This window comes from Mesoplodon densirostris, chromosome 4, assembly GCF_025265405.1.
Source record: "Mesoplodon densirostris isolate mMesDen1 chromosome 4, mMesDen1 primary haplotype, whole genome shotgun sequence".
NCBI classification, from domain to species: Eukaryota; Metazoa; Chordata; class Mammalia; order Artiodactyla; family Ziphiidae; genus Mesoplodon; species Mesoplodon densirostris.
The window spans coordinates 109218723-109243832 of record NC_082664.1 but is presented as its reverse complement, the minus strand read 5'-3'; the positions used below and the strand labels follow the sequence as shown (position 1 = coordinate 109243832).

At 38.6% G+C, this 25110-nt stretch overlaps 1 protein-coding gene across 2 annotated transcripts; it reads left to right on the top strand.

Moving 5' to 3' along the window:
* The first annotated feature begins 145 nt into the window (after positions 1–145).
* LINS1 (lines homolog 1) lies at positions 146–24189 on the top strand. 2 transcript variants are annotated; one of them, XM_060096918.1, is made up of 7 exons: positions 146–276; positions 15964–16458; positions 16780–16869; positions 17704–17845; positions 18306–18785; positions 20113–20284; positions 22376–24189. In XM_060096918.1, exons 1-7 carry the CDS (start codon positions 163–165, stop codon positions 23259–23261), a joined length of 2379 nt encoding a protein of 792 aa, XP_059952901.1. In that variant the 5' UTR covers positions 146–162; the 3' UTR covers positions 23262–24189. The 2 variants fall into 2 exon arrangements, with proteins under 2 accessions (XP_059952901.1, XP_059952900.1); XM_060096917.1 differs by having other exon boundaries at positions 18306–18896; positions 22376–24187.
* Positions 24190–25110: the final 921 nt, after the last annotated feature.

The following is a 25110-nucleotide window of genomic DNA, read 5'->3' as shown; positions in this document are numbered from 1 at the left end:
TGCCGTAAAGCCTCCTGTGCATTCGCGACAGTAAGAGGAGGCGTGCCGATCGAGGTTAGGACTCGTCTCCGATTGGCCTCACTCACTTCCCCCTCCGCCAGGGGGCGGAGGGACTCGAAGCGGTTGCTAAGAAACACTGTAGGCCGAACAGGTCCTCTGCTCATGCGGAAGAGGAAACGCCTTGTACTTTCCGTGAACTACGGTGTCTCGGAAGGGGCTGGGGCTCCCTCGAATGGCGGTGCGAAAGCAGAGTGGCTTGAGTCAGCTCCCTGGCAGGTAACTGGGCGCAGCCGCTAACCTCGGCGGCGGGGGAGGCGTGTGTGCGGCCGTGTGTGCGGCCGACTAAGAGGCTGTTCCAGGGCTTAGGATTGCGGAGGCGTCAGTCCCCAGGAAGCCAGGAGAGGGGCGCCTTGTCCCGCCGCTCTCCTCAGAGCTTTTTAGACGCGAGTGCCGGGTCCTGGGCTCCTCTCTCGGTCCCTGAGGCTCCGCTAGCTCCCAGGCTGGGCGTGCCTCGCTTAGCGTGGAAAAGAGGACTCTCTGTGGGGTGACGGTGATGCTTCAAGGGCTTTCCTGCAAGAACAGCGACTCTCACGAATTCTGTGAATGAAAGGGAAAAGAGTGGAAAATATGGGAGGAGGACGTGTTTATTAACTGCATTTTTTCGTTTAGCCGGTATTTACCCTCCGGGCACTGTTCTAGCCGTTAGGGAGACAACGGTGAACAAGATAGGTTAGATGCAATCATTTGCCCTCGTCACTTTTACAGAGAGACCGACAAACACAAAATTACTTATCAGATAGGGATAGGTTGTGTAAAGAAAAGCAGAATAATGGGATCGAGATTGGCTAGGGCGCGATGGCTATTTTAGATAGGAAAGGTCTCTGAGGAAGTGACATTTATGAGTATCGATCTGAGTGAGGAAGAGCCAGCCATGCCAAGATCTGAGGGAAGAATTTTTCAGGCAGAGACATCAAAAGGGCAGAGCTTCTGACTCTGGAATAATCTTTGCTGTTGGCAGGAACTGCAAGAAAGAAGGCCAGGTAGTCAAGCAGCGTAAGAGGGAGCATGGTTAGTAATGAAGTTGAGGGTGGGGGAGGGGGGTGCGACAGGCTGCGGATCTTGCAAGACCTTGTAGCGGGTGGTCGGAAAGTTATCGTATCCGTTTATGTTTTGAAAAGATCACTGGCTGCTCAGTGGAGAAGACTGTAGCTGGGAGTGAGGTTAAGGCAAATGTGAAAGACTGTTGTAGTAGTCCAGGCAGTAGTAGACATTATCTTAAACTAAGTCACCCAGTACACCAGACGTTTGACTACCACCGATGTCCTCAAAGAAAGGCCTAACTGTATAAAGGAAGTATGCATTTCAACATATCAGCTGTTTTTGTTTAATAAAATATATTAAGATGTTTTGTGGCAGATGGGGGTCACTGAAAACACTTTAAATTTATATCCTGGTATATTATTGTACATTATCATTCATTTATCAAGAATACTAGTTTTGGGGCCTCCCTGGTGGCGCAGTGGTTAAGAGTCCGCCTGCCGATGCAGGGGATACGGGTTCGTGCCCCGGTCTGGGAGGATCCCGTATGCCGCGGAGCGGCTGGGCCCGTGAGCCATGGCCGCTGGGCCTGCGCATCCGGAGCCTGTGCTCCGCAACGGGAGAGGCCACAACAGTGAGAGGCCCGCATACCGCAAAAAAAAGAAAAAAAAAAAAAAAAAAAAAAAAAAGAATACTAGTTTTGGTGCCTTCTACATGAGCTACTTATTGGCTTAGGTGGGCAAACTGGGTTCAGGCCTGCCCAGGGAAGCTCATAGTCAAGCGTAGGGGAACCAAACTAGAAAATAGTTATGGACAATTCAGTGAGAGAAATACTGTGTATAGGCTGAGGGAGCACTTGGCAGGGCCCTCTAATCCTGACTTGGATATGTGGAGGGCTCCCCAAGACTGGAGGTTTCCTAGTTGAAGGTTGAGAGTGGGAGGGAAATGGTTGAGTGTGATTTAGAAAGAATGGGCCAAGCAAAGCTTGGGAATCTTTAAAGTGCACAGAGTTTCTGAGGCCCTCAGAGAAAGCCTGGAGCTAAGTTTGTGGGGTACAGAGGTGAGAAGACCCCAAGAGCCAGATCTCAAAGGACATGCTAAGCCATGTTCAAGGATTTGGACTTTATCCGAATGAAAGTTGAGATGTTTTTCAGAAGGAAGTGGGTGTAGGGTGGGCCAAGAAACAGCCGCTTAGCACGGACTCTGTTGTGGTTGTCCAGGGTAGGAGTGGTGTACTGTAACAGTGGCAGTGAGGATAGAGAGAAGTGAGGTTAGGAAGGGTCCAGGAACATAGCCAGGTTTCTCACTTGGGTGACTATGAGATACAGGTGCCGTACACTGAGATGGCAAGTTTGAAAGGCCATAGACTGAGTTGAGTTTGTATTGAAGGTGCTGTGGAAACTCCAAGTGCAGCTCTCCACTGGCATTTAGATACATGAGTGTGGAGCCCAGAAGAGAGCTAGACCTAACTGTGGGTTCTGAGTTGTTAACGTGTAGATATTAATTGAAGACATTGAAAGTCCATGAAACATTTAAGGGACTACAGTCAACCCTCTGTATTTACAGGTTACACATTCAACCAACCTCAGCTCAAAAATATTTGTAAAAAGAAAAACATTCCAGAAAGTTCCAAAAAGCAAAACTTGAACTTGCCACCAGCTTAGCAACTATTTACATACCATTTATGTTGTATTAGGTATTGTAAGTAAGAGATGATTTAAAGTATAGGGGAGGATGTGCATAGGTTATATGCAAATACAACGCCATTTTATGTAAGGGACTTGAGCATCCACTGATTTTGGTATCCCCGAGGGGTCCAGAACCAATCTCATACCCAGAAATGACTGTAGAAGGAAAGGGGTCCAGCAAGCCTGTCTGAGAAGGAATCTCCAGAGAGGAAGAAGGAACTCCAAGAGAAATTGACTTGTCAAGGATTAGTATGTGTTTAGAAAAAGGCAAAAATATTTTTAATGGAAGGGCTACACAATTATTATCTGTGTGAACATGTGCCCATTTTTCCTTTAAAGAATATACCCCTTTGGCCAGCAAGTCTACTGATGAAATTGTAAGCAGAAGCCCCTTTTAAGAAGAAAACTTGAAGACTTGCAGGGGGAGGGGAATGAAAAGATGTATTATAAAGTGAGAACCCTCATGCATGATAGAGAAGGCACTGAAATTCTATGGATTGATGATTAAATTAATATTCACATCTGGTGAGCCCTAAAGACTTCTTTCCCTTGTTCTGTGTAAGGCTTTTCAGAAAATACAAATTCTTAAAAGAACATTCTTGCTAAACATTTGCTTAGATTAGAAAAAATTAAAGTTGTGTATTATTAAAAGCCAGGCTGCAAATTATACAAGAGAAGTTTTTAATCACTTCTGGCTGTTTCTTTAAACCAAATCCACCCAGAAAGTATCATATCTAACTGTATATTCAAAAGAATATACAGTGCAAAACTCTGCGAGCAGTTTCCAAAGGGGTTTCAACAAGAGCCTGGAACAAAGGTACTCTATTTGGAGGTAACTCTTCATAAAAAAACTACATTGAAGGCTACTACATATTTTTGGATGTATAATTCCCAATTTTTAAAAAATCAGCTATTTTTTATATCTTTATACTTCTCAGCAATATTTCATAACTTTGAATTTCTAAATTTCCCTTCCTCCTTGAAGTACGTAGCTGAATTATAATTAGAAACCAGTTATATTCAGACATTAAATGATATTACATATTAGCAACTTCTGACCTTTCAATTCTGCCATGATTTCTTACTGGTTTATTATAAAAACAAAATAACATCACAAAAAGTTTGGAAACCAACTTACAATACCTCAACTTCAGTACCACCACCAACTGCATTTTCTTTTTTTTTTTTCTTTTTTTTTTTTTTTTTGCGGTACGTGGGCCTCTCACTGTTGTGGCCTCTCCCGTTGCGGAGCACAGGCTCTGGACACGCAGGCTCAGCGGCCATGGCTCACGGGCCCAGCCGCTCCGCGGCATATGGGGTCTTCCTGGACCAGGGCACGAACCCGTGTCCCCTGCATCGGCAGGCGGACTCTCAACCACTGCGCCACCAGGGAAGCCCCCAACTGTATTTTTGCATACTCTTTTTGTCTTCAGACATTTCACACAGTTCCAACAGTACTTGTGCTATGGGGAATTCCCTGGCAGTCCAGTGGTTGGGACTCCCACGCTGTCACTGCCGAGGTCCCAGGTTCGATCCCTGGTTGAGAAACTAAAATCCCACAAGCCACATGGCGTGGCCAAAAAAAATAATAATAAACCTCATGCCATGAATTTCTAGACTTTATCTGTGCATTCTGTCTAAATAATTACTGCTTCCTTCTTGGCAACCTGGATTGCCACCTGACGTCCCTAGTACTCTTGGTTTCTTGAATTGCGTAGAGGCTTTAGGAATCTCCTGGTCCAGGGATTTTCAAATTTTCGTAGCAGTGGGACTCCATTGTAAAAAAGTCTATTAAAAGTGGTATTTTACTAGTATAAATGTAAGTTATAAGTTCAGATTTATAATGTTTACTGATTGTAGAATCAGGCAGTTTTGAATTCCAAAAGGAATGAAAGAATGAATAAATATGTGAATAGTTATGGAGAACACGTTCAGTCTTACAGCATCCTCAGCACCCACGCAATTTGGATAGTGTGTTTGCAAAATGCCGCTTCAACCAAGACGTGAAGGTCTATGAGCTTCTTAACAGAAGCTGGTATCTGAGTTGAGTCCTAATTTTTCCTAGCTTTTCCACTTCTCTGGTCATTTATTTTTCACTTGAAATCCTTTGTTCAGGTTGCAATAATTTTTAAGATTACTGACAGGTACAATTATATCACAACCAGGGAACATGGTATTACCACACTTTCACAGAATGTGCTTCTAGATAATTCTAAGTTGCTTTACTGTATTGGTGCTCTCAAATTTAGTAATTCTTAAATTATAACTTTTCATTGATTTAAAAGTTTAGATTGCATAATATTTTTAACAAGTGAAAATTGATTAGATTTCACCAGACATACTTCATTTTCCATTCAGTTAGGTGATATCAAATTCACACAAATGGAAACACTAATTTTACAACATATAAATGAGATAATTCAGGATCAACGCTTATGATGTTTTAGTTCATAAAACCCTGATTCAACCTGAATTAAGTTTATACCCTGCATGGAAGTGGACTTGATTGTTGGAAAAATGCTCAAGCCCCACTGCAGCAACTCTGATTCAGTTGGTGCCTAGGGCTCAGGCATTTTTCCTAGTGCCCCAGAGAGTTCAGTGTGTGACTGAAGTCAAGAATTACTGGCCAGAAGGCTGTGTCTTAAAGCACGCAGTGTTGGTGGAGAGAGTAAGCAGGTTATGCCCTGATGACAGCAGACACCATTCTTGGGACTGCAGGGAGATCGGGACCTGTGTGTTGTAAATAGGGCCACCAGACACGCAGTCACATCATCTGCCTTTTAGCCTAACTTTGTTCAGCAGTACCTGGCAGGAAAAGAGGATGGGGATGGATAGAGAAATTCCACTTTGACCTCACGGTCCCAGCAAAAAAATGCTGAAAGAAAGGAAGCTAACTACTGGCTCTTGAGCTTCTTGTAGCCCTGATTCTGCTAATTTAAGGGATTTTTTTCCCTCAAGGGTAGTTTTAATTTGCACTTTATTGTGACTTCAATGTGTGCAGCTCGAGCACATTGTTAGGTGTGTAACACAGTAAAGACTGAATGAGCTCAGAACTCAAGCCCTGCTATAGATAGTACTGCATTTATAATTTTTTGACATGAAATTTTTATTGTATTTTAAAATTCATAAGTTAAAAATTATACAGCAGTTAAAAATTTTTTTGAGATCAAAACAGTACTAAAATGAACTTTGGAACTGATTTTAGGATTATTTTGGACATACACACTACTCATGGACACTAAATGAATGAAGTTAATAAATCCCTGAGAACTTGACTGAAGCAGAATATTCAGCCATGAACATATTCAATAAATATTTGTTAATACTACTGTGTACCTGGCATTGAACTAGGAGCTGGGGAAGAAGTGATGAACCAGACTCCTCTTTTTTTTTTTTTCCTGAGCTTTTAATTTTATTTATTTATTTTTGACTGTGTTGGGTCTTCGTTTCTGTGCGAGGGCTTTCTCTAGTTGTGGCAAGCGGGGGCCACTCTTCATTGTGGTGCACGGGCCTCTCACTGTCCCGGCCTCTCTTGTTGAGGAGCACAGGCAGGCTCCAGACGCACAGGCTCAGTAGTTGTGGCTCACGGGCCTAGTTGCTCCGCGGCATGTGGCATCTTCCCAGACCAGGGCTCGAACCCGCGTCCCCTGCATTAGCAGGCAGATTCTCAACCACTGCGCCACCAGGGAAGCCCAACCAGACTCCTCTTAAGGCAGGAGTGTTACAAGTTATTGCACAGATAAATTAAAGTACAATTGTGACACATTCTGTAAGACAGCAGTGGTGCTAGGAGACTGAGAGTATCTCAGGAGGGCCTAACCTTGATGGAGAAAGTCATTATTATTAGTTTCAGGTGAGCAACATAATGATTCAATACTTGTATATGCTGCAAAATGATCACCACAATAAGTCTAGTTAACATCCATCTCCTTACATAGTTACAGATTTTTTGTGTGATGAGAACTTTTAAAATCTACTCCCTTAGTAACTTTCAAATATACAATACAGTATTGTTAACTATAGTCACCATGCTGTACATTCCATTCCATGACTTACTTATTTTTGACCACCTTCAACCATTTTTCCCACACCCCACCCCCTGCCTCTAGTAAGCACCAGTCTGTTCTCTGTATCCATGAATTTGGGGGTTTTTTAGATTCCACATATCAAAGAGATCATATGGTATTTGTCTTTTTTTTTTTTTTCCATTTGGTATTTGTCTTTTTTAATCTGACTTATTTCACTTAGTATAATGCCCTCAGGGTCCGCCCACATTGTCACAAATGGCAAGATTTTGTTCTTTTTTTATGGCTGAACAATAATATCTATATCTATAGATATATAAATATATAGATATCACATCTTCTTTATCCATTCATCCATTGATGGACCCTTAGGTTGCTTCCATGTCTTGGCTATTGTGGATAATGCTGCGGTAAACATAGGGATGTATATATCTTTTCAAGTTAGTGTTTTCACTTCCTTTGGATAAATACCCAGAAGTGGAATTGCTGGATCATATAATAGTTCTAGTTTTAATTTTTTTTAAGGGACCTCCATACTGTTTTCCATAGTGGCTGCACTAATTTACATTCCCACAAGGGTTCCCTTTTCTCCACATCCTCACCAACACTTGCTATTTCTTGTCTTTTTGATAAACAGCCAATCTAATAGGTATGAGGTGGTAGGTATCTCATTGTGGTTTTGACTTGCATTTCCCTGATGATCAATGATGTTGAGCATCTTTTAGTGTTACCTGTTGGCCATCTGTATGTCTTTGGGAAAATGTCTATTCAGATCCTCTGCCCATTTTTTAATCAGTTTTTTGGATTTTTTTGTTTTTGCTATCAAGTTATATGAGTTCTTTATATATTTTGGATATTAAATCCTTATCAGATATATGGTTTGCAAATATTTTCTCCCATTTTGTAGGTTGCCTTTGCATTTGCTGCCTGATTCCTTTGCTTGCAATTTATGGAAACAACCTAAGTATGTGTCGATGGATGATAAAAAAAAATAACAAAAACACCAAAGTCATAGATACAGAAAACAGATCAGTGTTTGTTAGAGATTGGTGGGGTGGGGGGAAGTGGAGGGCAAATGAGTGAAGGGGATCAAAAGTTACAAACATCCACTTATAAAATAAATAAATCGTGGGGATGTCATGTACAGCATGGTGACTGTGGTTAATAATACTGTATTCCATATTTGAAAGTTGCTAAGAGAGCAGATCTTAATGGTTCTCATCACACAAAAAATTTTTTGAAACTATGTTGATGGATGTTAACTGGATTTATTGTAGTGATCATTTTGCAATATATATATAGAGAGAGTGAGTCATTATTTTGTACACCTGAAACTAATATAATGTTATATATCAATTATAACTCAATTAAAAAAGAATCTGGTAAACAGTGTCTTCTATTTGTGCCTTTCTAAACTTGCCACTCCTTTAAAAAATGGGGGAGGAGCATTGTTTTTTCTCAAAATAAATCATGTTCATTCATTTTTTAACAATTTCACACCATAAATAGAAGTACAAAGGAAGTAAAAGGAAGGAGTGGGGTGGGCAGGGCCTGGAGTCATTCCTGCCGTGTGTTGTCTTAACAGGGCCACCTGGGGCGCAGGAAACACTGACAGATGTGCACTGGGGATTATTACGGAGACAATCATTTAACTTAACCCTCCCAGCGTCATTATGCCCTTGAACATGGAAGAAGACTGAAGCTGAGGTGATAGCTTGCCCTATGGTGACCCTGATGTGGTAGAGACATATGACTCTAGATCCCAGATCCCAGGTTCTTACCAGTATACCACGTTGACAGAAAAACACTTTTAAGTATTGTCTTAATCATACATTTTATCTTTTATCTATAACTTAACAGACTTTTTCTTTATGCTAAAAAAAAATGCCTGACCTGGATCAGAGTCCTGCCAACAAGAGTTTAATAGGAGGACGATTTACAAACATGAGGCAGGGTCTAAGTGTTCTTAGTGTTTTAGCAATAACCTGGAAACTTGTTAGAAATAAAAATTTGGGGGCCCCATCCCAGAACTGCTGTATCTGAAACTCCTGGGGTAAGGCCTGCAGTCTGCTTTTACATGCCTTGGCAAGTGATTCTGAGGCAGCTAAAACTTGTTTTAAGGAAATGAGCAAGGGATGGTGTACACTGGGGGCTGGTAACTGCCAGTACCTGCTCTAGGCCTGGAGGTAAGTAGAAGGAGCAGTTCCTGAAACTGGAAAGAACAGTCTCCTGCTCTCCCTCTCCCCCCTCCCCACCCCCTCGTCTCCTACAGGAGCATGTTGGGACGCAGAGAAAGGGGAAGAGTAGAACTAGCAGGGCGAAGGGAAGGTGCCCAACACAGGATGTGCTGTTGGAACATATCCTTCCCCCTCTTGTCACTAGGGTAGAGAGGTGCTCTTGAAATCAGAGTTGGCCAGCTATGATGGCCCTGATGGTGGACATGGATGATGGGAACCTCTGTCCTTTCATCTTCTGGGCCTTCTCAGTGCCTTCACTGCCCTCTCAGACTTTCCTAACCTTGGCACTGCCACCCAGGTTCTCCGCCCCCTCCCAACTTTCTGTGGAGTCTAACCAGACCCACTTTAATTTTTTGGACAAAGTAAATGCCATCTCAGTTGGGGGAAGGAACTGGAATCTTAGAAGCAGCCTTTGTTTAGAGTGCCTCAACTTCTGCCTCAAGAATCACAGCAGCCTTGTTATTGGAGAGAGAGATTAAGTAACCTGTCTGGCTGTGGTCAGATTTGAACCTTTTGTTCCATTAGGCCAAAGCCCAGTATTGAGAGATTCTAGTCACTTAGCAAACCATTAGCTTCTCAGAAAGAAAAGCAGTTTTTTACTTTACATACTGACCATGAAAGTAATTATTTTTCTGTATTCCTAATTTAGAGTTTATGTAAAAAAAAGAACTCCCTAGAAGTAGTGTCATTTTTTTTTTTTTTAGACAAAGGAGTAAATTACTAGCAACTTGTTTTCTGAGAATTTTAAAATTAAGTTGTGGGAGAATGTTTTCTAGTGAATAGACTATGCACTTAAAAGCTCTATTTCTTAGGAATACTTCTTAAGAAAATACTTTTAAATACCATTCTCAGTTTTCAGTCTAGAAATTTTTAAAATCAATTTCTAATAAGTTTACGTTTATATTTTAGTTGATATTAATGAAGTCTTACGCATATTGTTGCTAAGGATCAGAAGGCTGATGTCTATAGCTGAAATTGTTATTTTTTTAATTTAACTTTTTATTTTGAGCTAATTGTAAATTCACGTGAAGTTGTAAGAAATAGTACAGAGAGATCTTGTGTACCCTTCAACTAGTTTCCTCCAATGGTAGATCTTGCAAAACTGTAGTACAGTATCACAACCAGGATATTGACATTGATACAATCAATCTGCTGCTCCAACTCAGATTCCCCTTTTACTTCTATTAATTTACGTGTCTGTATTTAGTTCAATGCAATTTTATCACATATATAGGTTAGCGTGTTCCCCATCAGTTCTATTATCACAAGGCCATTATGACCCACCCACCAAGTGGGAGGGGCCCTCACTAACATCTGGCAACCACTGATGTGCTGCTCTCCAGCTCTCTAATTCTGTCATTTCAAGAATTGAACCATACAGTATGCAGCCTTTTGACATTGGCTTTTTTCTCTTAGCGTGATTCCCTTAAGGGTCATCCAAATAATTGCATGTATCAATAGTTCTTTCCTTCTTATTACTGAGTAGTATGGATGTACCACAGTTTATTCATCCGTTGAAGGACAACTGGATTGTCTCTAGTTGTGGGCTGCTGTGAATAAACCTACTACGAACTTTCACATACAGGTATTTGTGTGAAAATAAGTCTTTATTTTGCTGGAATAAGTGCCCAAGAGTGTAATTACTGGGTCATATGGTAGCATGTTTAGCTTTTTTGTTTTGTTTTAAAGACTATTTTTTAGAACAGTTTTAGGTTCACAACAAAATTAAGAGGAAGGTACGGAGATCTCCTGTATACGCTCTGCCCCCACACATGCATTATCTCCTCCATTACCAGCATCTGCAGATGGGATACCACAGTGGTACATGTGTTACAGTTGATAAGCCTACATTGACGCGTCATAATCACCCAAATCCATAGTTCACATTAGGGTTTACTTCTGGTGTTTTACATCCTATGGGTTTAGACAAATGTATAATCACATGTATCCATCATTGTAGTATCATTCAGAGTAGTTTCACTGCCCTAAAAGTCCTGTGCTCTGTGTATTCATCCTTCCCCTCATCCCCCAACTTCTGGCAACCACTGATCTTTTTACTGTCTCCATAGTCTTGCCTCTTCCAGAGTGTCATATAACTGGAATCATACACTGTGTAGCCTTTTCAGATTGACTTCTTTCACTTAGTAATATGCTTTTAAGTTTCCTCCATGTCTTTTTCATGGCTTGATAGCACTTTCATTTTAGCATGAATAATATTCCATTGAGTGGATGTACCACAGTTTATATATATATATTCATTCACCTACTTAAGGATATCTTCGTTGTTGCCAAGTTTTGGCAATTATGCATGTGCAGGTTTTTTTCTGGGCATCAGTTTTCAACTCCTCTGGGTAAACACCGAGGAGTGCAGTTGCTGGAACGACGTGGTAAGAGTATGTTTAGTTTTCTAAGAAACTTCCAAACTGTCTTCCAGTGACTGTACCATTCTGTGTTCCCACCAGCAATGTAGAGTGGTCCACTTTCTCCATGTTCTGGCCAGAATTTGGTATCACTAATTTTTATTTCAATCACATTGATAGTGGTATTTACTGTGGTTTTAATTTACATTTCCCTAATGGCTAATGTAGTTGGACATCTTTTTGTGTACTTACTTGCTCTATATCCTCTTTAGTGAACATGTCCGTGTCTCTTGCCTATTTCCTAATTGAATTATTATTATCTTTTTTAACATTGAGTTTTTTATATATTCTAGATACTAGTCCATTGTTGGAAATGTCGTTAGCAAATATTTTCTCTCAGTCTGTGCTTATCTTTTTATCCTCTTAATAGGGTCTTTCACAGAGCAAAAGTTTTTAATTTTGTTGAGGTCCAGTTTATCAGTTTTTACTTTTATGGATTGGGCTTTGAAGGCCAAGTCTAAGAGCTCTTTGCCTAGCCTTGGATCCCAAAGATTTTCTCCTTTTTTTTCTAAAAGGTTAATTTTAAGTATTAAGCCTGTGATGCATCTTGAGTTAATTGTTGTAAAAGGTTGAAATTATTTTAAATGAAGTTAAATCAAGGTCTTAGTCACTCCTATTTATACTGCCTTTAAATTGTTGATGAACTGATATCAAAGTATGATCAGTGGATAGTTAGGCTTTTCACCCTGGGTTTGATGTAGCTACTAAAAGTAATTTAGTGTAAAAATCAATCAAATGGGTGTCCTGATTAATGTTTCAACCTTTGGTTGCTGAGTATCATTTGAAAAAATTAATTGTGGTTTGCACTGGGAAGTGGCATAGTTGCGAAGTTGTATAGTAATTGGCCTTGATTTTAGAATTTGTGCAGCACGTAGAAATGATTCTGAGGATCAGTATTCTGCTTTAAGGTATTGTGGGAGTACAAACAGAAACTGCGCGTCTGGAGCCTGTGCTCCGCAACGGGAGAGGCCACGACAGTGAGAGGCCCGCGCAAAAAAAAAAAAAAAAAAAAAAAACTGTTAAAGATTAGGCTGTGTGAGTTACTCCTTACACTTAAGAAGTTTATTAGAGAGCTTCTATTCAACCATTGCCCTGAGGCTTTGGAACATCAGAGGAAATTTGAGAAGGGGCACTGGCTGTGAAATTAGACTTTCTGGGTTCAAATCCTGATTCTGCCACTTAACTGGCTCTGAAACTTGATCTCTTTGTGCCTTAGTTTCCTTATTGTAAAATGGGTGTGGTAATTAAGTACCCACCTATTACAGTTGTTATGAAGCTATTACTCACTTAAAACAGTTTCTGATATATAGTGGGTGCTCGATAAACTTCAGCAATTATTATCCCTAAATCATTGATTTTATGTGAAGATGGGTGGGGAATATATTTTTTATATTAAGACAAGCATGATTCTATTAGGATTTGACTGCAAAATTCAGATAGTTTACAGTCCTTAAACAATAAAAGAGAGACTTTAAACAAATTTTGTGCTTGTAATGGGCACCCCCTTAGGCCCCCTGACGTGGGAATTCACTTTCCTTTTCCAGGAGGCGTTTTCTGAAAGAACTCAGAGAAGCACTGCTCATTCACTTTTCCTAATTAGGTCTCTCCTAACATTTGTGTCCTTTACAGGCTAGACAAATCTCTCTCATTTATCCAGGATAGCTGGCTCCACAGCCTCTCAGCATTCTGAGCATCCTTCCCCAGACACTTCGCTTTGGTGAATCGCTTTAAGTGAATCCCCTAGTTCTTTTTTTCAGGATTTGTCCTTTCCTTTAGTGCTATGATTGCTTTAAAACAACAACTGCAGTTCTCAGTTCTCAATGGGTTACCATAGACATTTGTTTCAATGCACGTTTCTTTGGCCAGCATTAATATCTTAAAAGACACTGTAATTAGGAAGGGTTTATAATAGTCACAGTAGAAGCAGCCTAGCACCTACTGTCTTCATTCATTTGTTATCTGCCTGGCATTTGTGACCCCTAGTTAATGCTTTTGTTTTTCTTTCTGTCTATAAAGCATCATTTTGACTCTTTGTATCTTCAAGTTTATAACTTTTCAATCTGATTTCTCATAACCACTCTTATCAAGATCCTGGGTCCCACCGTGATAGAAAACAGCCCATCCTCCCCTCCAATCCCCCCAAACCCCCAAAATGCTTTTTTGTTTACCTATTTATTGGCATTCACTTGAGTTTTGTGTGCTGAAATTATTGAACCACTTGAAATGGGTCTTTTTATAGGTTGAAAATAGTTGAAATAGCAGCAGTTTTATTCTCATTTGTAGTAAAATTTAAGGACTTAAGATGTATAGAAATACTATTAGAAGTATTTTTATTGCTATAGCATTGAAATAAAAATAATTCCATTTGTGGTTGAAAATTAATAAAGTTGAGCATACAATATTAAAACCTAATTAGGTAGGTTTACTGATTAAATTAGTTTTAAAATTAAAAATATTGTCACAGAATATTTTATATAATAGAATATATATTAAAATGTCAGTAGTTTTATTGGGAAGAAATGTTATAACTAAAATATAAAGTAAAATAAGTATGATGGAATTCATCTTTGAGGTAGAATATGAAAACTAATTTCTAGTATGTGACAGACAAAATATACCAGGCAATTAAGGAGATGATTTTATTCAAGCTATTGCAACAGGGAGAATGTATATTAATGGAAAACCTCTCAAAGAAGGAAAAAATGGGGAGTTTTATAAAACTAGGGAGTCAGTAAGGAAGGGTGAAGGTGGCTCCTATCTGGAAATACGGTCAGCCCTTTCTTGGAACACAGAAGGTTCAGTGCCTCTTAACCATGGCTGCTTTCTGGGAGCACAGGGCTCAGGTAAATTTTAACATTGTCAGGTGGAACAAGGTTACTGATATTACCGTATTAGGTTATGTTTATAAATTGTGTGAGATACACACCATGGTTTGAAAATAGAATTTGGTGAAAACTTTACAGAAGCTTCATTTGTAACCTTAAAATCTATAGGTTTCTTAATATTTATTTCTGCACTGGAGGACTAAAACAGGGCGGCTTTGTCTTGTAAGGGTGACCAGGAATTGAAATTCCTCACAAGCTAAGCAAGGGGAAGAAACCAGTGGAGAGGGAGGTTTGAAGACCAAGGGCAGGCCAGTAGGCCCTATAGTAAAAGTGAGACCCAGTAAAAGTGACAGCCCTCCCTATGAGGTCTCTTCCAGTGAGGAAGGAAGGTGGTTAAAGATGGGCATTTATAAGTGGGTCTGGGTAAAGGAGGGAATTTCATGGATTTTGTTAAATATAAATTTTAAAAGGACAAAATCATGACCCATATAAAATTAACGCGGAACAATGATTTTATTTAACTAGTTAATTAATGAAAGAACTAGACAAATGTCACAACCATTTTAAAAGAAAAGTTGACTTTATATAGAGTAAAAGAATGTTGAAATGAGTTTACAGATGGAAGCAAAACTGGCTTTTCCCACTGCAGGAAGGGTTGCCCCTTCACCAGACAATTATGGGCATGTCCACAGACAAGAATTATTTGCATTGCTATCAGTCAGCTACAATTTACCAAGGTGTAAAATAGCTCAAAGGCAGTGAAAAGATGGAGCCCTGTAGGATCCGATAATTCCCAGAGGCTCCAGTATTCCATTGAAAGGATATTCAGTAATCTCTTTTGCTTGCACCAAAGTCTTTCATTTTTCCTAGCCACGCCTGCTGTATAGTAACTACATACTTTCTCTAATATTCAGTTATCAGTTGATTGCCCATTTCTCTGCTTTAAAAGCCACGTCTGATCCTTTCCTTTCTCCCCACTCTTTCTGGTCTCCATCAGGTCAAAGGAGCCTGGGGCAACCAGGATGTCTAAATTTATATCCAGCTACAAATACAAAATACAGTTTGCTCACGTTCGGATTGCTTTTGCTTAACGTCTTGTCTTTTTCTTGGGATGGCATTTAAAAATTTTTAATTTAATGTTATAAATGATAACCAGGGTTTCTCTATATTATCATATAATTTTAAGTTGGGAGTTAATCAGCAATAACCATAATAGTTTGACCACATAGCAATCTAACTTTAGGTTTTCATCTATAAGTTGAAAGTAAAAGTTAATGAATTTGAGTTATTAGCCAAATGGTTCTCAACCTGGATGATTTTGCCTCCCAAGGGCATGCTACTGGCATCTAGTGGGTAGAGGCCAGGAATGCTGCTAAAACTTCCTACAATGCATAAGACAGCTCCCCCAAAGCAAAATTACCCAGTTCCTACTGTTAATAGTGCCAAGGTTGAGAAACTCTGACAGCCCATTGAAAAATGTTAGAGGCAAGCTAAAGTTTTACTGTAATAAAATTAAAAATAATTTTATGATCTTAAATCTATATGAAAAACATAAATTTTATTTTTATGGTTTTAAAATAATCTTATTACCAATTTTCCATTTTTAGAAATTAAGCCATCAGTATTACCTTTAACTTGAGAGACTAAATGATTAAGTGGAAACAGATGCCTTTCCCTTGTAATGTAATGTATATAACACTTATATTTTTAAATTATTTTTCCTATTTTAGGTTTTATTGAAGAAACAGAGATTCATCCCATTTCTAAGATTAATATTTACAATTTGGATTTGTCGACCTTCTTGTAAGATATATTTGGCAATCAAAATGAAAGCTTTCTTTGAAGTTTTAGAACAATTATACAGGAAAGTACTTCTTGGAGCCACACTTGAAAATGACAGCCGTGATTACATCTTTTATCTCAACCCAGCATTTTCAGATCAAGATTGCTCTACAACCACCTCCTCAGACTGCTCAAACATCCTTGATCTTCAGGGCAAGCATCAGCCATCCTCTGTCAATTTGGCTACCCCTTCTGTAGCACCTGTGTGTTTGCAGAGACATTTTCAGATGAGCAGTACCCGAGAAATAATGCTCCTTCAGTTAACAGTGATCAGAGTGATGATAACCAGAATATTATCTGCCGAAACTGAATTGCATGCAAAGGAGAAATATAGAGATATAATTAAAATTCTTTTAAAATCATCTGACATCGATTCTAAACTAGTAAGCCCATTTGCTTTTGGGTTTTTTTTTTTTTTCTTTCTTTTTGTGGTATGCGGGCCTCTCACTGTTGTGGCCTCTCCCGTTGCGGAGCACAGGCTCCGGATGCGCAGGCCCAGCGGCCATGGCTCACGGGCCCAGCCGCTCCGCGGCACATGGGATCCTCCCAGATCGGGGCACGAACCCGTATCCCCTGCATCGGCAGGCGGACTCCCAACCACTGCGCCACCAGGGAGGCCCTGGGGTTTTTTTTAAGATCTAGATTTTTAAAATATAAGTTTTAACATTCAGTAACAGTAGGTAAATTTATTTGTTTTCTTATAGACCTGTATGTTCCAAAACTCGGATAAATTGTTATCTCACATGGCTGCAAAGTGCCTTGCACTACTTCTGTATTTCCAATTGAAGGAAAAGGTAAGATAAGTAATCAAATTATGTTACTGTTTCTTTTATAGTTTCTTTAAAATTGCTCTCTGGCATTCAGTATTTTATCAGTAAAATATTTGCTCACACAATAACGTGTAAATCCACAAAAGTGTAAGAATAGAATAATATGATGATGGCTTATATCAAGGATTAGAGTCTTAAATATGTTGTAAATCTTCACAAATCAGATTCTTAACCCAAAAGATGGGTTTCACGTCAGAGAGTTCATAACTTTCTTCAGATTGTCAAAGAAGTAGGTGGGCCTCCTTCCTCCCCTCCAAAAAAAGGTTTAGGAACCCCTGCTTGAGACTAAGACCATTTTCACAGGTTTAATATAAATAAATTCTAAGAGTGGTCCTCAGCATAATGAAAAAATAACAAATTATCAGATTTTTCTCTTATCTCTGAATTATTTAATAGATCTAAATTTACTGACTTCTTTCAGCTATAATTGCTTGTTCCTTTCTTAAAATAACATTCTTTCCTGAATTAAAAAAGGCAGTATTTGCAGTAGAAAATTTGGGAAAAAAGAAAATGTATAAAAACCAAAATAAAAATGGCATATCATTCCAGCTACCAGAGATAATAACCACTGCTAATATTTTCATGTTCCCTTTGATCTTTTATTTCTATGGCATATTGAATTTCTTGATTTAAGGAATATTAGGATATTTGTGTCCTTGTTTTAACAAATATTATCATACTTTTTTTTTTGGAAGGGAGTAAGCAATGTTGTATTGAGTTGTATATAATAGGCAATTTGTAATTGTAAAGAAAATATTGTATTATAACTTACTCCTTTAAATTTTTTCTAACTTCTAGATAACATTGAGTAATTCCTGGATTTCTTTTTGCCAAAAAAATCTTTCTGAACATTCTGAAAGTGATAAAGTAGTATACTGCCTCTGGATGCTTACCTTTGTAATAAAAGAAATCTTTAAAGATACATGTTCACAAAAAACAGGTATGAATTATGTTTCCCCGTAAACAATGGTCATTATCTTGTTCCCAAGGAGCATTATAGTTATATAATGAAGAGTAAAACTTACTTTACAACGTCTGATCTGTCTTGAAGTATGAAAAACTAAAGAATTGTGCCCCATATTTTTTGATTGAGGATACCTTTTTAAAAGGAAAAAAATGTAAAACTTCACTATTATTAAAAACTGAAATTAAAGCTTTTCGTTTTTATATATCCTTTGCATCGTCTGATGTTACTGCTATTTGTAAAATGGGTATTAGCCATGGTTATTAGCTCTTACTTAGTCTGTGTATCTTCATTTGTTCATGTTAGAGATAAACAATCTAAGCCATTTTTTCATCTTATAAAGGGATAATAATTATAAAAATTGAATTGTAAAATTGTTTTTTAAGAAGTCTTTGTTTTTCCTGTTGCTTATAGTTACTATTTTTTTTAATCACAGAAATTCTAAAGCAGTTCCTGACTCCTTTTGACACTATTTTTGAAGTCTTTTACAATTCCTTATTTTCTCAGCATTTTGAAAACAACCAAGATACTTCTAAACTAATAAACAGCTTGATATGTTTCCTGGAATTGCTTGAACTTCTTATAGCCTCCAGAATCCACCTGAAGTTACATTTCACTTGCCAGAGGATGTTATTTTTGAAACCTTCTTGTGTGTTCGACGTTATTACCTGGCCTATTCAGGCTTTTGTCAAAAGGAAATTCATCATATTCATCAAAAAGTGCCTTCTCTGCAAAGTGGGTGAAGACCTTTGTCGGGGATCTGTCCCTACCTTCATGGCACCAGATCATCCTTTAGATGTGGACCTGTTGGCTTTGGCTGATGCTGTTCTGCAAGCTGTGGATTTGGGCTTGTTGAGGACACTGTCTGTCTATGGAAAACCCTCCTGCTTTGGAGGCGATGAAGTCCAACCTGGATGTGAGTGTGTCCCTGGTCCAGATCATGTGATCCTTAGAGCAGCGAGCTTACTTATCATTAGATCCTTAGAAATCAAGTTTCAAAATGGTGCTTCAGCAAATGAAATGAAAGGTAACTCTCTCAACTCCTTTTGTATGCAAAGTAATGGGTAATTATTTACTGAAGTAAAATTATTCATAATTATCAAATCTCAGGACTGTAATTTCACAATTTAAGCTATATGTTATTCTAGTTATAATTTATTAATTTTCTTCCAAAAAAAGAAAAAACTAGAATTGCCTTAAGAAAAAAAGTTTCAGTTTTGTGCTCTAAACTGAATTTGCATGGTACAGTTAATTATGTTTAAAAAAAAATAAGATGCTGTTGAGTTACTTCGAAGTAAGCAATGTCAATTCATATTCAGATATTTGTAGTATATTATTCATATTTTCCTTCATAAAATTGGTATATCTACTAATACAGATTTTTGACAATTAGGAGTTGAATCAAAACTATTATGTCAAGTTATATTGATGAAGAAATTTTTGTATAAAATTTCCAGGATGTTAACTTAGAGTCCAAAGAGAGCCATTTAAAGTATTCAGTGTAGGTGCTGGGGAAGGTTATGTCCTCTGTTTCATTTGAGAAAAATGAATAGTAAACGTCTCTAAGCAAGCAGCATAGAGTTTCAGTGAAAGGTTTGAATTGTAAGCAATGACTTCCCCGAATTGCTTCAGATAACATTTAGCTTGTAGTAACACTCAAGATATAATACTGTGCAGTTATCATTTACAACACTAGATGGCGTGTGTTATATGTCAAGAATTTTAAATTGCAGTTAAAACTCCTCAAAACCTTTTTGACTTTTGTGCTTAATAGTAGTACTTTCTTTTAATACTTTAAACAATTTTAAACAAACAAAAAAATTTTTTCTGTTATTTTGAGGGCAAATTATTTTTGTTTGGGTGCATTGTTGCCTCTAGTAACAAACCATGTGGCATCCAGTGAAGTGATTTCTGTTGCCTACTACTCATTCATTTATAGGCTTTTAGCAAGAATTTATGTAACTTTTATTTCTCAGAGATAATTAGTTATTTGGCAGCATGGGAAGTAGATGATCTGGCTATACATTTTAACTGTATCCTACTGAGTGGGTCACTTTTTCTCTGAAGCTCAGTTTCCTAATATACAGAGTGGAGATAATCCCTAACTCACAAACTTTTTGAAAGTGTGGATTATGAAAATGAATTTTAAAGTACTCTAGATATTATAAATTTATATATAGGCAAGTTATTATAAATGCATTCATAAACTGTTGCCTGCTCCTTGAAATTTGCATTTTTTGAAGTTGATTTACAGAGGTTCATGTCTGAGTTACTGACCTTCTTAAAGCCTCACCTTCAGCCGTCTCTGCAATCACACAATCTTTGTGAGTGGTTGTCTAGGGTCTTCATAGAACAAGACGATGACATGCTGGAGGCTGCCAAAACAGCAATGGGCATCTACCTGAAGTTGACCAGGTTCGTATATTTTAAAGTAATTATACTAACTACATGCCAGGAAAGCAGAAAACATTTTTAATAATGTGTTGGACATACTATTTACTTTCCATCATTAGGGGGGAAAAAATCCCTAACCATCTTGTGGTTTCCTTATAAGTTCCAATTCCTTTCTTTAACCCTGCCCTACATGAAAAGAGATGACATTTGAGTTCTCATTATGAAAACTTGGCTGGCTAGGCAGATCTAGGGATTGGAACTAGACTGATATTAGACAGCATGGGTTCTGGCTGAGCCTCCACCTTTGCTTTACCTGTGTGATCAGGAATAAGTTAATACACTTGTCTAAGTCTTAATTTAATCGATGTTTAAGAACTCTTTTCACCTCTGAGACTAACTTGTCTGTATTGAACTTCTGTAAGGTGATTTTTGACTTTGTAAAGGTGAGTACAATCTTGTAAGTAATCAAAGGAGCTGTTGTAAGTTTTCACTTTAATGTACAGTTGAACTGGGATTGATATCATCTTGAGGCAGATATCTGAAATTGATTATGAACTTACGTTACTGATGACATTTTATACTGATCCTATTTCTGTTTATTAAAACAGCTGTACGTGGTCGATCTTGGGTCAATCTTCTTGTGGCAAATATCTGTAATTGGTAATGAAGTTAATAACTGAAAACCTTTTACACTGTTTCTGCTTCTGCTTGATGAAAACCTTAAAGTATTTGCTTTATTTCCATTTCTTTCTTGGCTTCAGAGAAAGGGATTTCTTACTAATGACTGTCGGGGCAGTGTTGTGCTGCCAGTTCTTACTTGTATTATGACACTGCTGGCAGTGGCTGCTTTCAGACTGTAAGAGTTTGGGGCCAGTTTTCAAAAGGTTCTCATCAAGAACACAGAATTCCTGCATGCGATTTGAATTAGGCTTAGAAACGGTCAAATACAAATTCCGTCGGAATGCACATGCCTCGTAGAGTATATCTTAGTTGTATTCAAAGCTGACTGCTTACTCCTCAAGAAAGAGGAAGCCTCGGAATTAAATCTACTTTGTATGTGAATTTCTAACTTTCTTAGCTTGAGTTTAGTGTGCTCGGCAGAGGCATGTGCTCATGTCATATGTTTTTTTTTTTAATGTAACTGTATTAGTTAAGAGTGACTGGCTGTAAATGATAGAAATCAACATAAGTTGGTCTAAGCAAAAAAAAAAAAAAAAAAAAAAGGAATTTATTGGCTCTTAATTGGGAATTCTAAGGGGTCAAACTGGCATCAAGTGTAACTGTATATGACTCAAACCATGTCATTGATTATTTCTCTTTGTTTCTATCTCACGGCTCTGAATTAATTCTCCGACAGGGCCACCAGCAGTGCCAGGCTTACAGCAGCCTTACAGTTATAATCTTTAATGGTGCCAGCAGAAGTCCTGGAGAGATCTGATTAGCCTGCGTGGGTCACAGATTCATGTTGGAATCATGGTGGCCAGGAGCTTGGGTACTCTGATTGGTCAGTCTGGGTCACATGCCCACCCCTGTTGAGGCAAGTGTGGAAGGAAAGGAAGGAGGTTAATTCCCACCTGTGGTAACAGGGAATTAGTTACCTGTAGGAACAAGGAATTCTGATGTCAAGAGACAGGAAGACAGAGGACTTTAATTGGGCAGGTAAAAACTAGAACTACCAAAGTCAATGGATTTTATTGAATCAGATTTATATGGAGTTTGTGGAAAAAGAGATTGTTTTGAAATATTTTTTTTCTTTTTAAAAAGCATACATTAAAACGAAATCTGGGGCTTCCCTGGTGGCGCAGTGGTTGAGAGTCCGCCTGCCGATGCAGGGGACACGGGTTCGTGCCCCGGTCTGGGAAGATCCCACATGCCGTGGAGCGGCTGGGCCGGTGAGCCGTGGCCGCTGAGCCTGCTCATATGGCACCTGTGCTCCGCAACGGGAGAGGCCACAACAGTGAGAGGCCCGCGTACCGCAAAAAAAACAAAACAAACAAACAAACAAAAAAAAAGAAATCTGATAGGAGAATTTATGGTTTGTGAATTACATCTGTCAAAACTTATATTTGTAAACAGTCATTAATCTGAAGTCTCTGCTCTCTTTGTTTTCAGAGAATGTGAAGCTACTGAAAGCTTGACCCAAGAAAAAGAAATGTGGAACCATCACACACATGAAAATGGCTATAATCCACACTGTATTTTTTTATTCTTATTAAAAAATATAGGATTTGACTCTACAGTTCTTCTTGATTTTTTGATTTCATCAGAAACCTGTTTTCTTGAGTATTTTGTTAGGTATTTAAAATTATTGCAAAAAGACTGGGATAATTTTTTCACCATTTGCAAGTACTTTGATATAACTGAATCTAAAGATAACGTAAATATTTGTTGTTGTATCTCCTCACTTGTCCAAGACAGAAGCAGCAACCAAACAGAACCTAGGCCTTTGGCTGTTCTTGGTAATCACAGAGATGTTCATGCTTGGGTCTCTTGGGCTTCTGAAGCTTCTTCTGAACCACTGAACCATGCTGTGATGTCTGAGGAGGCCCAGGCCACACTCCAGGCTAATAGTCTGCCTCCCCCACGAACTTCTCAAAGTCTGGTAGATTATGAAACCTCTGATGATTCTGAAGAAGAATCCACAGACCAGCGTTTAGCAAACAGTAGACTAACATCTTTACACCAAGAAGCAATGAAGAAAATTCAGGACACAATTGGAACAAGCAGGGATAAAAAAGAACTTAGCCTGGAGTCTCAGTCAAGGTCTCTGGTTCCCAAAGAATCTAATACTCCCTTCTCTGTTGATTGTCACATAGGCCCAAATAACATTGCTTCTAAAGTGGGAATATCTTACAGAACAGTAAAGTGCTTTGAAGAGCTACAAGGTGCCATTTATCGTTTGCAGAAGAAAAATCTGTTCCCATATAATCCAACAGCACTTTTGAAGTTGTTAAAACATATTGAGACAATATATAATAGAAGTATGACTCCTTTGTAAAACAGGAACTGGTTTTCCCTAATATAATTGTGCCTTAATGAGATAACAGTAAAAAAAAAAAAAAAAAACTTCAAAAGGGTTTTCTAACATGCTTTTCCTTTGCCTTTTGGAAGCTGCCTAGTGACTGAAAAAGATATATCAAATGATAAGTCACTTGATACAAGTACAGTGCTCAAAATTTATGGTAGTTCACCTTACACAAATTTGGGATAGTTATTGTATTAGTTTCTTATTGCTGCTGTAAAAATTACCACAAACTTGGTGGCTTAAAACAACAGAGATTTATCCTTTCACAGTTCTGGAGGCTAGAAGTTCAAAATCAAGATGGCTACAGGGCCACACTTTCTCTCAAGGCTCTAGGGGAGAATCCTTCCCTGCCTCTTCCTAGCTTCTGGCCATTGCTGGCAATCCTTGGTACTCCTGGACTTGTAGCTGCATCACTCCAGTCTCTTTCTCTGTTGTCACATGACATTTTCCCTGTGTGTCTATCTGTATCCAGTTTCCCTCTTGTAAGGACACCAGTCACTGAGTTACGGCCCACTCTGATCCAGTGTGACCGCATCTTAGCTTAATTATATCAGCAAGTACCCTGTCTCCAACAAATAAGGTCACATGCACAGGTTCTGGGTAGATGTGAATTTTGGGAGGGACGCTGTTTAAGCCAGTATGGTTATTATTTCTCCCTGAGGTATTTACATGTAATGTGATATGTAAAAAACTTAAATCTTGGGCTTCCCTGGTGGCGCAGTGGTTGAGAGTCCGCCTGCCGATGCAGGGGACACGGGTTCGTGCCCCGATCCCGGAAGATCCCACATGCCGCGGAGCGGCTGGGCCCGCGAGCCATGGCCGCGGAGCCTGTGTGTCCGGAGCCTGTGCTCCGCAACGGGAGAGGCCACAGCAGTGAGAGGCCCGCGTACAGCAAAAAAAAAAAAAAAAAAAAAAAAACTTAAATCTTAACAGTTTTTTAAAGAGAGGTGATTAGCTCTATACGTATATATGTGGTCTACGAACACAAGTGTATTCTTTAAAAAGAGTTTTAATAGGTAATTTTCCTATTTAAAATTGTTGTGATATGGATAATTATATTCTGTCTTTTTGAGAGGAGGCAGTAAATTCAAATTTTCATGTCATTACAGGCATACCTCATTTTATTGTGCTTCACTTTGTTGTGTTTTGTAGATATTGCATTTTTTACAAATTGAAGGTTTGTGGCAGTCCTGTGTCATACAAGTCTTTTGGTGCCATTTTTTCCAACAACATTTGCTCACTTTGTGTCTTTGTGTCACATTTTGGTAATTGCAATATTTCAAACTTTTTCATTATTTGTTACAAATATAAAACTTTAATGGATGAGGAGTTGCTTCTTACGGATGAGCAAAGAAAGTGGTTTCTTAAGATGGAATCTGCTCCCGGTGAAGATTCTGTGAAGGTTGTTGAAATGACAACAAAGGATTTAAAATATTAAATAAACTTATTTGATAAAGCAGCGGCAGGGATTGAGAGGACTCCAATTTTGCAAGCACTTCTACTACGGGTAAACTGCTGTCAAATGCATTGCTTGCTACAGAGAAATGGTTCATGAAAGGCAGAGTCCATCAGTGGGGCAAACTTCATGGCTGTCTTATTTTAAGAAATTGCCATGGCCACCGTGATCAGTCAGCAGCCATCAATATCGAGGCAAGACCCTCCACCAGCAAAAAAATTACACCTCGCTGAAGGCTTAGATGATGGTTAGCATGTTTTAGCAATAAAGTATTTCTTTATTAAGATATATAGGCATAATGCCATTGCACACTTACTAGACTACAGTATAGTGTAAACGTAACTTTCATAAGCTCTGGGAAACCAA